The sequence below is a fragment of the Garra rufa genome, chromosome 10, assembly GCF_049309525.1.
Source record: "Garra rufa chromosome 10, GarRuf1.0, whole genome shotgun sequence".
Taxonomy (NCBI): Eukaryota; Metazoa; Chordata; class Actinopteri; order Cypriniformes; family Cyprinidae; genus Garra; species Garra rufa.
In genome coordinates, this window is record NC_133370.1 from 21,826,194 (window position 1) to 21,839,345 (window position 13,152).

Sequence of the window (13,152 nt, forward strand, 5' to 3'; positions counted from 1 at the left end):
AAGAGCTAGTTCATGTAAAAGCCATCACATTTATGGCAGGGCAATGAATTGATGCAAGTGTAAAACATTTACAACAATAACTAAAGGTCAGATGTGTAATACTTCCTTCTATCTTGGTTTACTGTGCAAAGACAACTATAAGTGCCAGTCATAGGTCATGTGTTCCATTAAAACTGTTTGTCTAATTGATATGGGTGAGGCAGACGAGGCCATAGGAGTTTTTTGGAAACCTGTATGGAAACCAATGTTATATTTGCAAATCCATTTGGTATTTTTGTGGAGCAAACATGACACACATCACAGCCTTGAAATAACCACGTCAGTGACGATACGTTTATAGGTTGATAAGCCTATTCACTTTTATATGTTTAGCTGCATTTTATTTCTCAACTAACATAGATTTTTCTATCAGAACAGATCCGTGACCCATTTTTGGGTCATGACCAAGCAGTTGAGATCCACGGAACTAGGTGATGGGTGAGTGCGAGCAAGAGGATAGGACAACTCCGGTCTCGGACATCTTTTACAAACCACGTAACATAACACATAACAGCTGAGCACTTGGCTAAATATCGCAGCCTCTTATGGAAGCTGCTACTGAAGATTAGGTTTCAAATCAATCCCTAAAGAGCCACTGCATGCTGCAGTATTACAGAGAGAGAAAGAGAGAGCGCAGAGCTGCTTCTCTCAGTATTTGGGAGGCTTCCAGTGCCCCGGATGACCCCCAGTGTGAGGAGGACAGGATGAGACTCGGTGACATTAGCACCATATCGGCCTCACACTCGTCGTTTAAACGCTCAGTGGTACGAGCCAAAACAGGAAAGACCTTAACAGGCAATTACAACTCAGTCACTCCGCAGGGGCACAATGAGTTTAAATAAAGATTTCTCTGGGCTTTGTTATTGAGACAAATACAGTGTCTGGTTATGTAAATGAAAGAGAACATGAGTTCAGGCCGTGGTTGAATGACCAACCTAACCGCAGCCTGACTTTCACTACAGACGGACATAATGTTTCTATTATGATGTCACAATGGCTGTCTGATAAAACGTTAGGTTGAGACATTTTTTAGATGAATAAAAAAAGTATTAATCTTTAATATGTAATGAAAAACATTTTGTGCATACACCATCCATGAGTCAGAGGAAAGCACTGTACAACCGCGCCTGTAAGAATCACAGCGTTTCTGGTTTCAATCACTGAGGGCGGAAATAAAAAAAGTGAGGCTACGTCTAGAAATGCAGACTCTCTGAGTGAGTACTTTTAAATAAGTAGTTACTTAGTCACTGTTAAAGAAGTATGTTCTATATAGTATAATTGTGTGTACTTTGAATATAATCCGGACGTACTACCTTCGTCATGTTACCTACAGTTGAGGTCAAAAGTTTACACACCTTGCAGAATTTGCAAAATGTTGATAATTTTACCAAAATAAGATGGATTACACAAAATGCACGTTATTTTTTATTTAGTACTGACCTGAATAAGATATTTACATATAGTCCACAAGAGAAAATAATAGTGATTCTTAATACTTTGTTGTACTAATGCTTCAGAAGGAAACATGATGTATTAAGAGCCAGGGGGTGAAACTTTTTGAATTTGAAGATCAGGGTAAATGTAATTTATTTAGTCCTCTGGAAGACAAGTATCTTCTGTATCTTCTGAAAAGCAGCACTAAATGAAAAAAATATAATATTTAGTCAAAATAGGAAAAATGTACACATCTTAATTCTGTTCAAAGGTTTTCACCCCTGGCTCTTAATGCATCATTTTTCCTTCTAGGGCGTCAGTGAGCATTTGAACCTTCTGTAATAGTTGCATATGAGTCCCTCAGTTGTCCTCTGCATGAAAAAATGAATATCAAAATCACAGAGTCATTGTTGGAAAGGGTTCAATTACACAAAAATGCTGAAAAACCAAAGAATTTAAGTGACCTAAAGGCAATGTAACTGTTCAGGACAAACAAGGGTCTCAAGGACAACAATGTAACAACAGTTTTAAGAATCAAGCATTTGTAAACTTTTGAACAGGATCACTTTTATAAATTCAACTATTATTTTCCCTTATGGACTACATGTAAACATCTTCTATGTGAAATATCTCATTCAGGTTAGTACTAAATAAAAAATTCCAGTTGTATTATCCCTCTTACTTTGGTAAAATTATTAACATTTTGCAGATTCTGCAATATGTAAACTTTTGACCTCAACTGTACTAGCATCAATCACTTTACTGCCATTCACAAATCCTCTCCAGTGGCGCTGTGGGATAGACAAATGTCCATCAGATGCCACTTCAGAACCTAAAAGAGTATCACCTACTGTGCAGTAAGAAAGTATGCCATTTCAGACATGCAGACGTGATTTCGGGTTTAGTATTAATATCGGACCATATGGCCTTCCATACTGCAACTAAAATGGTCACGAACGTGACAAATAAATGATGTAACTTCTTATGAATTGGTTCTTTTTAGTGAGTTAGTAAAAAAGGCTGACAAAACTGACTCAAAGTAGTTGTGAATCATTTACAGCTGTAACTGAACGCCCTCGCCAAATCGTGAATCAGTTTTTGGTTATGTAAGATTGAAAATAAACAGGGAAACATTACTTGTAATTAAAGATATATACTCAAAACTATTCTGCTGTATAAATGCCATTGTAAATTAAATTATTTACTAAGACATCATCGTAAATACTTAAAGGGCCTTTTACCTAAAGGTAGTCATTCTTTTAGTCTGCAACCCTAAACATTGGTTATTTCCAGTCCAGGTTTGGGCTTCAGCAAATCTCTATAGTATAACACAATAACGTCCATTTAAAGGGATAGTTCACCCAAAAATGAAAATTTGATGTTTATCTGCTTACCCCCAATGCATCCAAGATGTAGGTTACTTTGTTTCCTCAGAAAAACACAAACGAAGATTTTTAACGAAAACCGGTGCAGTCTGCTAGCCTTATCATGGACATGGATGGGCACCAAACCTTTAAAAGTAAACAAAAACATGCACAGACAAATCCAAATTACACCCTGCGGCTCATGATGATACATTGATGTCCTAAGACACGAAACGATCGGTTTTTGTGAGAAACTGAACAGTATTTATATCATTTTTTACCTTTGATACACAGCCACGTCCATCTGTAATGTGCACGAGTTTGGCATCAGTCACGTCACATGAGCACGCGCTCTGTCGTAGAATACGCAAACGCCGTAAGCGATCTGTCGCATGTATACGACACTCATTGTTTACACAGAGCACAGAGATTGTGGGTATAGCGGCTATTCAAAATGGTAATTACTTGCGCGTATCCTGATTGTGTAAACCGATTTAAAGCTAAAAGATTACATTAGTTTGCGCAAACTCATCCGGGACTTTTCACTGATTTCCCCTTAAGGCGTTTGCGTATTCTACGCCAGAGCGCGTCCACATGTGACGTGACTGATGCCAAACTCGTGCACATGACAGATGGACGTGGCTGTGTATCAAAGGTAAAAAATGATATAAATACTGTTCAGTTTCTCACAAAAATCGTTTCGTGTCTTAAGACATCAATGTATCATCACGAGCCACAGGGTGTGATTTGGATTTGTCTGTGCATGTTTTTGTTTACTTTTAAAGGTTTGGTGCCCATCAACGTCCATGATAAGGCTGGCAGACTGCACCGGTTTTCGTTAAAAATCTTCGTTTGTGTTTTTCTGAGGAAACAAAGTAACCTACATCTTGGATGCATTTGGGGTAAGCAGATAAACATCAAATTTTCATTTTTGGGTGAACTATCCCTTTAACTTTTGGAAACCCATAAATGAGGCTATAATGGAATCAGATATAAACGTGATGCCCAGCCTTAACCAAACAGTAAACACTAACTTGCGTTCCCATATGGGAGGACAACCAGCCAGCTCTGTTTCTGGATCATTAACTTCAACAAAGTGCCATTCGCGCTCATCTAATCAAAACTAATTCAGCCATGTTGCTGCAGCAAACATTTCTGTATGCTCCACCAGCTGCCACATCTCCCCAGGTGCGTCTGCATCCATGCTTCATGACCAGAGAATAAAGAAGTCAGCAGTATATGGTTTATATGAAAGACAAATGATATGTCATCCGTCTTGAGGGTGCTCGGCCATATTCCCTGTAAATATAATCGTCCACCAGACCTCAGGTCAATGCAGATGATCCTAAACTGAAAAATTCACATGAATTGAAAAGGAGGCCCATGCATTGAGCATTAATCATAGTGACCGTTCAACCGCAAAGTAACAGACTGAAATCTAAGCTATCTGATTGAGTCAGGTCTGCTCTCGAGGGACATGTTAAAGGTATGGAGCAGCTTTGCAAAGGCAAGTATGCTCCGTTTCATTTACAGATCTGTCCAATGCTCCTGCCTTAGTGATGAGATGCATGTTCGGACGTGTCAGCAGTCCTACAGGGACACACCAGGACAACTGGAAGGGAAGGTTGTCATTTACTATACATCACCCTCTTGTGCTTTCAGAATACAAAAGAAGATATTTGGAAAAATGTTTCAACTGCTTTTGTCCTAATGAAAGACAATGGGGCGCAAAACAACAAAGCACCTTATTGATTTTTAATACATGGACAAAAACATTTTTGCCTTCAACAGAAGAAAGAAATGCATGCAGGTTTGGAACGTCAGTCCTACAATCGGATTATTATTTGCATATGTAGGATTAAATTTCCTCCCATTCATTTTTATACAGGATTCTGTGTCTGACAGGAAATTAAGAATTAATTTGACATCACATAATGGTAGAGGGAACCTCCTCATTACCGTCCACCACCGGCTTCCAGATCATAAATCTCTTTCAGGGTAGTCCGAACTCCAATGATAGACTGAGTGCCTTAGAAAATAATTTATGAGCTCTGTCAACACACTGTACAGAGGGAAGACATGCACTGCTTACATAGTGACAAAGACAAGAACTTTAAATTAAGACAGAATAAATCTGCAAACTTGACTTAAATTGTGTGGTCCTTTTCTGGTAGATATTTAATGGTATATTAATGCATCATACCATACAACTTGTCAAAGGACCTACTTGCTGACTTGCATCATTTTTGATACGTTTATAAAATATGCCAATTTTGAAAAAAACTTCCATTTTGACATGATAACATTGTAAGCTTTTAGCAAATTATATTTCTTTTAACAACTACAAAAAAGAAGACAGACACAACTAGACAAACTCTATACAAAGTCTATAAAGTTGTCTTCAACTGAATGTTTTCTATAAGTAAAAACGATCAATAGCAGTCATATGAATGTCATGCCAACATAAAAAGTTATTAGAAAACTGCAAATGTCAATATTATGTGGCTTTAGGTCAAGAGGAAAAGCAAATCAGAACAAATGACTGCTCATAAACGTGCAAAGTTCATTTCCAAATGAAAGTATAATGCTACAAATGTTAATCATTAAAAATATACCAATGGTTTAAAACAAATTGTTTCTCGTTTCCCGTTCAAATCGATATTGATTTACTGCTTACAAACGGAATTAAATCCTTGCACCTGTGGCACAGAACATGAGCACACTGTTTTGCTAAAGCTAAGATTTTGTTTCGCAACTACTGGGTACACCTTAAACGCAACAATGGATAAGAATCTTACCATATTGGACGCCTTAGGCGAGTCAGTCCACTTCCCAGATCTGAAATGTTCTTCATTTCCAAATATTTTGCGAGCCACAGGCTACATTAGCCAGGCTGCTAAGTGTACGTCCTCTCTCTCCTCCATGTGCTCACAGCAGCACGCGCATCGTGGAGCGCTTTGCATAGAGTCAGATCAGAGCTTGACGTCACTGCGCGACAACTTCATCTATTACCACAAAACAACTATAAATTAACTTCTGGCTCTTAATTTTTATTTTAATATCGTCTATTTAGATTAATTGTCATCCTAAAAGTGATTGTAAGTACCTTAGTGTTTGACACTAAAACTTTTACCCTAAATGAGAACCTGTCTCAGACAAGACAGTTTGTGGTACAGCAGATTTCACTTATTCAGGGCTCTTGAGAACTTATTTCTTCTTTTTTCCATCAACATGGATCAAGGGTTGTCATAAGGACACGTACTTGCCATAAACAATGTAATATTCAAAATGTATTATCTTAAAATTATAGGCAGAGCATCAAATGACATGACAGTATTTACCTCATGTTTAAGCTCCACAGAGTAGTTCATTTGAGGATACCTGATAAACTGGAGGATATTTTAATGTTTCTGAGTCATGCATCATAAGAGTATTCTCAAAGAGTGAAGTGATAAGGTTTAAACGTGTGCAACCAAAAAAGGCACACAGCACACATTTAGTCTGTGGTTTTGTCTTCATCCAGTATCGTTTCCTTAATTTTCCGACATCCATTTAGCAGGACAAAAATGGTATCAGAGAAAATTATCAAAAGAAAATTTAAACTGGGTATGAAAAGGATGATGTATGTCATCTACCGTACCCTTAAACACCCAATTCTAGCAAACAACTTGTGAGTTGAAGGTCAGGAAAGAATAAGCTGGTTTTCTTATGCGATTCCCCATTCCAGCATGGTCTTCAAAACTCCTGCGCTGAAGAAAAGGTGCTTTTTTTGTACAGCAGGTGCAGAGCTCTTCTTAAAGTGAAATGCCAATGAAAATGCATTTCATAACATTAAAGCAGTCTTAGAGAAATTACGTAGTTACTCTGAAAATTACACACTCTCATCTTTATTTTTTTGTAGAGTATGCAGTTAACTAAAACTGAGCCCACTGTAAACGTCACTTAAATGAGTGTAGCCAAGACCATGAACAGTCAGCGACAATGAAATCAATATGTAGATGTTTGATTCAGGCTAAGTTGCTTTACATAAGGCACTGGCTTTGATGCTTGTAAATAGAGAATCTTATTCTGACACAAGCATTAGTCACCCTAAAGTTACAAACACGGTGCCATTGCAGTGGTAAAACAGAGTCTTACATAGACTAAAAGTATGTAAAATCCATTAAACATCAAATGGGTGCATGACTGTATCTCCCTAATGGATTACCTAATTGAAGGCTTTGAGACTGAAATAGACGAAGTAATGAGTCAGGATTAGTCAAAAACACAATTTTATAGAGAAATGCATTTTAGGATTCAGAAATCAACAGCATCTTGAATACATATGTGCAATATGTACAAAACTTACAAAAAACAAAACGGCCAACAGCAAATGGAAACTGCAGACCATTTCATTACTAAAAATAAAATTAAATACAAATAAATCTAACCTCCATTAAAGTTCAAATTGAGGCAGTGTAATTGTATAAATCAATGTCAGATTGCTTGCTACTTGCCACACCCTCGACCTTGTATTGACTTGACATAACCATACACGGATGCTTAAAACAAGTTCAGTCCATAAATTAAGTCCAAGCAACTTAAGAACTGCTTAACTGCTCAAGTCTCTGTTTCAAATGTTCACATTTCCTCCTTAATTGCTCTTTAAGTGATATCAGTTTTTGTTCGTCTTCTTGCATGGTCGCTATGCACTCGGTCGCCTTCTTGAGTATCACCACTTTGGCAGCTTTCTCGTTGTTCGCCACGTCAGGGATTACGTCTCTCAGCGCGAAGAAACTCAGTTTGAGCTCGTTCCGCCGTTGTCGCTCGAGTACGTTATGAGTCCTGCGTTTGTCGTTATCCTCAGAGTCCGACGTCCTGGGACTTGAGCATTTTCGGCTGTGGCTAATTTGTTTAAACACCCGGATGTGACTCTCGAATTTAATCCGCTTGACTGCAGGCTGCTCGCTCCGCGTGGATGGGTGGGCGGCGTAGTTGTGTTGGTGAATATTAACGTGACACCGTTTGAGGACGACTGGGCTCTGATGCGTTGCGTTCGCGTCAGGCTTTTTCACAGACTTTCGCTTTTCCACCGTGACGACGTCGATTTCCTCCTCCTCTTCGTCATCTGTTTGGATTAAAAAGCAAACAAATGCGTCAATTTGCAGCTCATAGTAAAATAACGTTTGGTGGGCGGGAGCCTCTTTACGCAATTGACGCTACGGTCTAGGATTAACGCTTTAACCACCACAATTCTCATTAGAATAATTACATTTTATAAATCATCAATAAACTGAAACGATAAATTAATCTGTCAAACGAGTACATTCAGGTTTAGTCATCATTAAAAAAAGCTGACAACCACTCACCGGAATCACTGTCACTGCTGCTGCTACTCCCACTGTTCGGTGGAGTATCCAGTGGCAGTGTTGTGGAAGTCGGTGTGGATGACGGTTTACAGGGCTTTGAGCTGTCAGTCAGCGGGAAAGGAAACACTACTGATGGGTCAATGCACTGTGAGGCAGGGGTGCTCATGTCCTGAAGGTAGCTGACGTTAGGGCTGGACCGACAACCGTCCACAGAGTCACTCCTGGAAGACTCTTTCCTCGCCGCCTGGAGCGACGCTAATCTCTCCGACACCACCTTCTCTAGTTTAGCCGCGGCGGAGAAGCCGCTCCACATGCAGTCCTGAATGATAATCGACTTCAGAAAAGACTGGGAGTAGTCCGCGTCGCAAATAAAACTGTGGTTAACCACATCGTCCCCGAGAAACTCTGAAACCATTTCCAGCTGGTCGGCTGTGGAGGGGAAGGGGTCTGACAGTGAGGGACGCCGGCTCGGGGAGAGCGGCGGAGTGGGGAGCAGTTCGAATTTCTTCCATATATCCTCACTGGGCGCCGGTGGTTGTCCGTGCTGCTGGTTATAGAAATCCTCATCCTCGTTGTCGAAATAGAAATAGGGCTGGTAGGAGTCGTAGTCGTAATCGTAATTTTTACTCGCCATACTTGAATTCAGCGGCATGGTGAATGCCTGTGAAGAATAAATTAGGGTTAAAATCTTGCCCTTTAAATGTTGCACAACTTGTGGTTCATTTTAAACCCTAACTTCAGTACCGTTGTTTTACAAACTCATCAATTTGGTGAATGTGTCACATATTAAGTCATACAGAACACGCTAATCATGTAGAACCTAAAGAATAGTGTTTATCATGTGGTCTAAAATGTTGATATACAAATAAACCTCCAAAATGACGATAAACCATACTTCAGAAAGACTTACCGTAGCTGTGGTGAAACTGAATGAAAACTGGCAATATGGTCAGATGTCAGTGTATGAAAACTATCAAGTGAAAGTAAGTCCAAAAGTGGGAGTGGGTCGTGCCGCTCAACCTGCGCACTTCTGCGGACTACAGCACCCGAGCGGCTGCTTGTCATTTACTGCAAGATTTCGAACAGCTGCTCCCGCGGGTTTTAATACTACGGATTGTTTTTTCCCCTCCCTTACTCTAGATATTCATCCGCCGTTCCCGCCAAATGTGCACGGCGTAGAGAGATGAACATTCTGTATTCTACAAATGTGTCTCGTTAGTTATTCTATTAACACCTAACTGAATGATAATGCATCTAGTAGTGAAAAAAGATATTTAAGATGTGACCTTATTTAATGAAAACAAGTTATATGCGGACTACTTGTCATCGCGGACGTCTGGGGCGGAGCTTTGATGAAAACACTGCACATTGAGTTGTGCTGAGAGGATAATTCCGAGAATCTACAGACTCAGAGTGTAGTACACCAGAGTAGTACAGCAGAACCCAACGCCTTTTATTGACACAGTTTACAAGTCCCCCTCACAGCTGTCTGTGCTGTGTAATTTTATATAGGCTGTATATACAACCACAAATGTAACCGTTGAGTAAAATAAATCCGCAAACGTCCTTAATACTCAAAGTAAATATTTCTGATAGCCTACTTTACTCCGACTCCGACCGATTATTTTCGGGAATGAGAATTATTTAGCTTTATTGTGCTGCTTATTGTTAATTAATGTCGGTATTTTAATTACAGTAATGCTGTCATCTACTTAAGTTGTGATCATCATTAATATCATAGCCCTAATTATAAAACAAATCAAGTCTAGTGTCATTTTTATTACTGATTATTGAAATAAGTCTGATATAGTGTTTGATCTTGACCTGATGGATAAAGGAGCAAACATTCTCGATTATTCTCTCAGAAGTGGTTAGTGCTTCCCTCTGGTGGCCAACTGTAATAAAGATTATAGGCTTTAACTCGGTTAAGAGATATTAAGTATTATCTCTATGAGACAAACAATAAGTTTATCTGCAGTAATTAAGCTTTTAAATTGAGTGTTATATTACACAGGATTTAAGAATTTACTTAAACCCACTTTAAGAGGATTTTAAACTGGTGTTTATTTGTGTCCTGGGAACTTCTAATCTTTTTGGGATTGTTTAATCATGGTGTAGTATATTGATTTAATTATTGGACTTGTATGATCCTTAATATTTTATACTGTACAGTTGAAGTCAAAAGTTTATATAAACCTTGCAGAATCTGCAAAATGTTGATTAATTTACCAAAATAATTATTATTTAGTACTGACCTGAATAAGATATTTCACATAAAAGACGTTTACATATAGTCCACAAGAGAAAATAATAGTTTATAAAAATGACCCCGTTCAAAAGTTTACATACACTTGATTCCTAACATTGTAGTTGTTACCTAAATGATTCACAGCTGTTTTTTGTTTTGTTTTGTTTAGTGATAGTTGTTCATGAGTCCCTTGTTTGTTCTGAACAGTTAAACTGTCTGCTGTTCTTTTGAAAAGTCCTTCAGGTCCCACAGATTTTTTGATTTTTCTAACAATGACTGCATGCTTTTGAGATCCATGTTTTCACACTGAATACAACTGTGAGACTCATATACAGCTATTACAGAAGGTTCAAATGCTCACTGATGCTCCAGAAGGAAACACAATACACTGAGAGCTGAGGGGTGAAAACTTTTGAACAGAATCAAGATGTGGACATTTTTCTTATTTTGCCTAAAAATATCATATTTTTTTATTTTAGTACTGCCCTTCAGAAGCTACAGAAGATACTTACATGCTTTTCAGAAGAAAAATTTAGTTACATTTACCCTGATCTTCAAATTCAAAAAGGTTTCACTTTGGTTTTTAAAATCATACAGTCATTGATGAAAAGGGTTCAAATACACAGAAATGCTGAAAAACCAAAGAGTTTGTGGGACCTGAAGGATTTTGAAGAACAGCGGGCAGTTTAACTGTTTAGGACAAACAAGGAACTCATGAACAACTACCACTAAAAAAAAAAAATAAGAATTAATTTATTGAGAAAGTATTAAGAATCAACTGTATGTAAACTTTTGAAAAGGTTTTTTTTTTATATGTAAATTCAATTATTATTTTCTCTTGTGATCCTGGACCAAAAAAACAGTTGTAAGTAGCATGGGTATATTTGTAGCAATAGCCAAAAATACACTGTATGGGTATTGATTTTTTTAGGCCAAAAATCATTAGGCTATTAAGTAAAGATCATGTTCCATAAAGATATTTTGTAAATTTCCTACCATAAATATACCAAAACTTAATTTCTGATTAGTAATATGCATTGCTAAGAACTTAATCTGGACAACTTTAAAAGCGATTGTCTCAAAATTTAGATTTTTTTTGCATCCTCAGATTCCAGTTTTTCAAACAGTTGTATCTGAGCCAAATATTGTCCTATGCTAACAAACCATACATTAATGGAAAGCTTATTAAATTTCTTTATTCAGCTTTCAGGTGATAAATAAATCTCAATTTCAGAAAACTGACTCTTATGATTGGTTTTATGGTGCAGGGTCAAATATATAAATGGCTATTATGTAAAATATCTTATTCAGGTCAGTACTAAATAAAAAAATAACATGTATTTTGTATGATCCCTCTTATTTTGGTTAAAAAACAAACAAAGGTGTAGGCCTAAATGTTTGAATTCAACTGTACTGTATAGGCACAATACATAATAAAAATATAAGTTTCAAAGTTTAGAGTCTGTAAGATTTTTTTTTGTTATTTATAGAAGTCTCTTATGCTCACAAAGGCTGAATGTGTTTTAAAAATACAGTAAAACAGTAATATTGTGAAATATTATTACAATAAAAACTGTTTTCCACAGAAAATTATGCCTTGAAATTCTTGCTTGACCATTGTGGTTACCATTCCCTTGGACATTCTGCTATAAATATATATTTTTGTGTTTCACAGAAAAAAAAATCACAGAGATTTAAATATATGGGTCAGACATGTGACTTAATACTTTTCAAGACATGCTCATCATGGCATAGTGAAGTGTGATATATGGCTGAGCACAGATCCATCAGGCCCACCCTCTCGTCCAGGCATTACTTCTGAGAAGCGCCAGGTCTGCTTTACTACCAGACATTCAACTCGACCCGTCTTACCTTAATTTGCAGAATGCCAAAGGCCCATGTTTAGTCATGAGAGAGGATCTTGGGTGTGAGAGAATGCTGAGGGAAGCGGGGAGGGGAGGGCTTTCACATTGGGGTTACTATTAAAGATTTTTGTCTCAGAGCCAAGTGTGCACGAGGGAAAGCCTGACCCCATGGGAATGCACAATGCTGTACATAGCGATGGACCGTCTGCACTTCATCATGGGTGCAGGCCAAGTGTTTCTGCCTAATCACAGCTCATCACATTCACACTTCAGAATTTTTGTCAGTGTCTACCAGGTAACACGTTAAAATATAGATCAAATGGTAATTTGTACAGTAGGGGAAATGGATGATTATCATGAAGATCACAGGGATAGTTCAAGTAAACATGAAAACTCTGTCATTGTTTATTCACCCTCATGTCATTCCAAACATGTCATTCTTTAGTAAAACTAATATATATATATATATATATACATACACACACACACACACACACACACACACACACACACACAGCAAAACAGTAATATTTTGAATATATGAATATATGAATATATTATTTGAATATATTTTAAAATGTAATTTATTCCTGTGCTTTCAAAGCTGCATTTTTAGCATCATTACTCCAGTCACAATTATGTTAAAATTAAAAGTAGATTTTTTTTCAGGTTTCTTTGATGAATAGAAAGTTCAGAAGAACAGTGTTTATATGAAATAGAAATCTTTTGTAACATTATAAATGTCTTTATCATCACTTTTGATCAATTTAAAGCATACTTGCTAAATAAAAGTATTAATTTCTATAATTCCCCCCCCCCCCCCCAAAAAAAAAACCATATTGATTGTTTTTTTT

At 37.5% G+C, this 13,152-nt stretch overlaps 1 protein-coding gene and 1 long non-coding RNA gene across 9 annotated transcripts in view; both read right to left on the minus strand.

Annotated features, from left to right (window-relative positions):
* The window catches only part of LOC141344649 (uncharacterized), a 79,946-nt gene extending 74,180 nt beyond the window's left edge, over positions 1–5,766 (minus strand). For 6 of the 8 annotated variants that reach the window (XR_012356823.1, XR_012356817.1, XR_012356816.1 and 3 more), the window contains exon 1: positions 5,636–5,766. This is a non-coding gene — a long non-coding RNA (uncharacterized lncRNA). The remainder of the gene's footprint in view (positions 1–5,635) is intronic. The other 2 variants (XR_012356820.1, XR_012356822.1) reach the window with 1 other exon arrangement.
* Positions 5,767–7,091: 1,325 nt separating this feature from the next.
* mycb (MYC proto-oncogene, bHLH transcription factor b) lies at positions 7,092–9,260 on the minus strand. Its single transcript, XM_073849210.1, has 3 exons — positions 9,096–9,260; positions 8,186–8,846; positions 7,092–7,944 (listed from the first exon to the last, which is right to left on the minus strand). The coding sequence occupies exons 2-3, from the start codon at positions 8,835–8,837 to the stop codon at positions 7,418–7,420; spliced, it is 1,179 nt and encodes a 392-aa protein (XP_073705311.1). The 5' UTR covers positions 8,838–8,846; positions 9,096–9,260; the 3' UTR covers positions 7,092–7,417.
* Between the last annotated feature and the right edge of the window lie 3,892 nt (positions 9,261–13,152).

What these genes read in the sequence shown, in the direction of transcription:
- mycb (XM_073849210.1), bottom strand. Translation starts at nt 8,837, where the DNA reads ATGCCGCTGAATTCAAGTATGGCGAGTAAAAATTACGATTACGACTAC. An exon ending in CAGCAGTGACAGTGATTCCG is followed by an intron (nt 7,945 to 8,185) that starts GTGAGTGGTTGT and finishes TAATCCAAACAG; the next exon opens with ATGACGAAGAGGAGGAGGAA.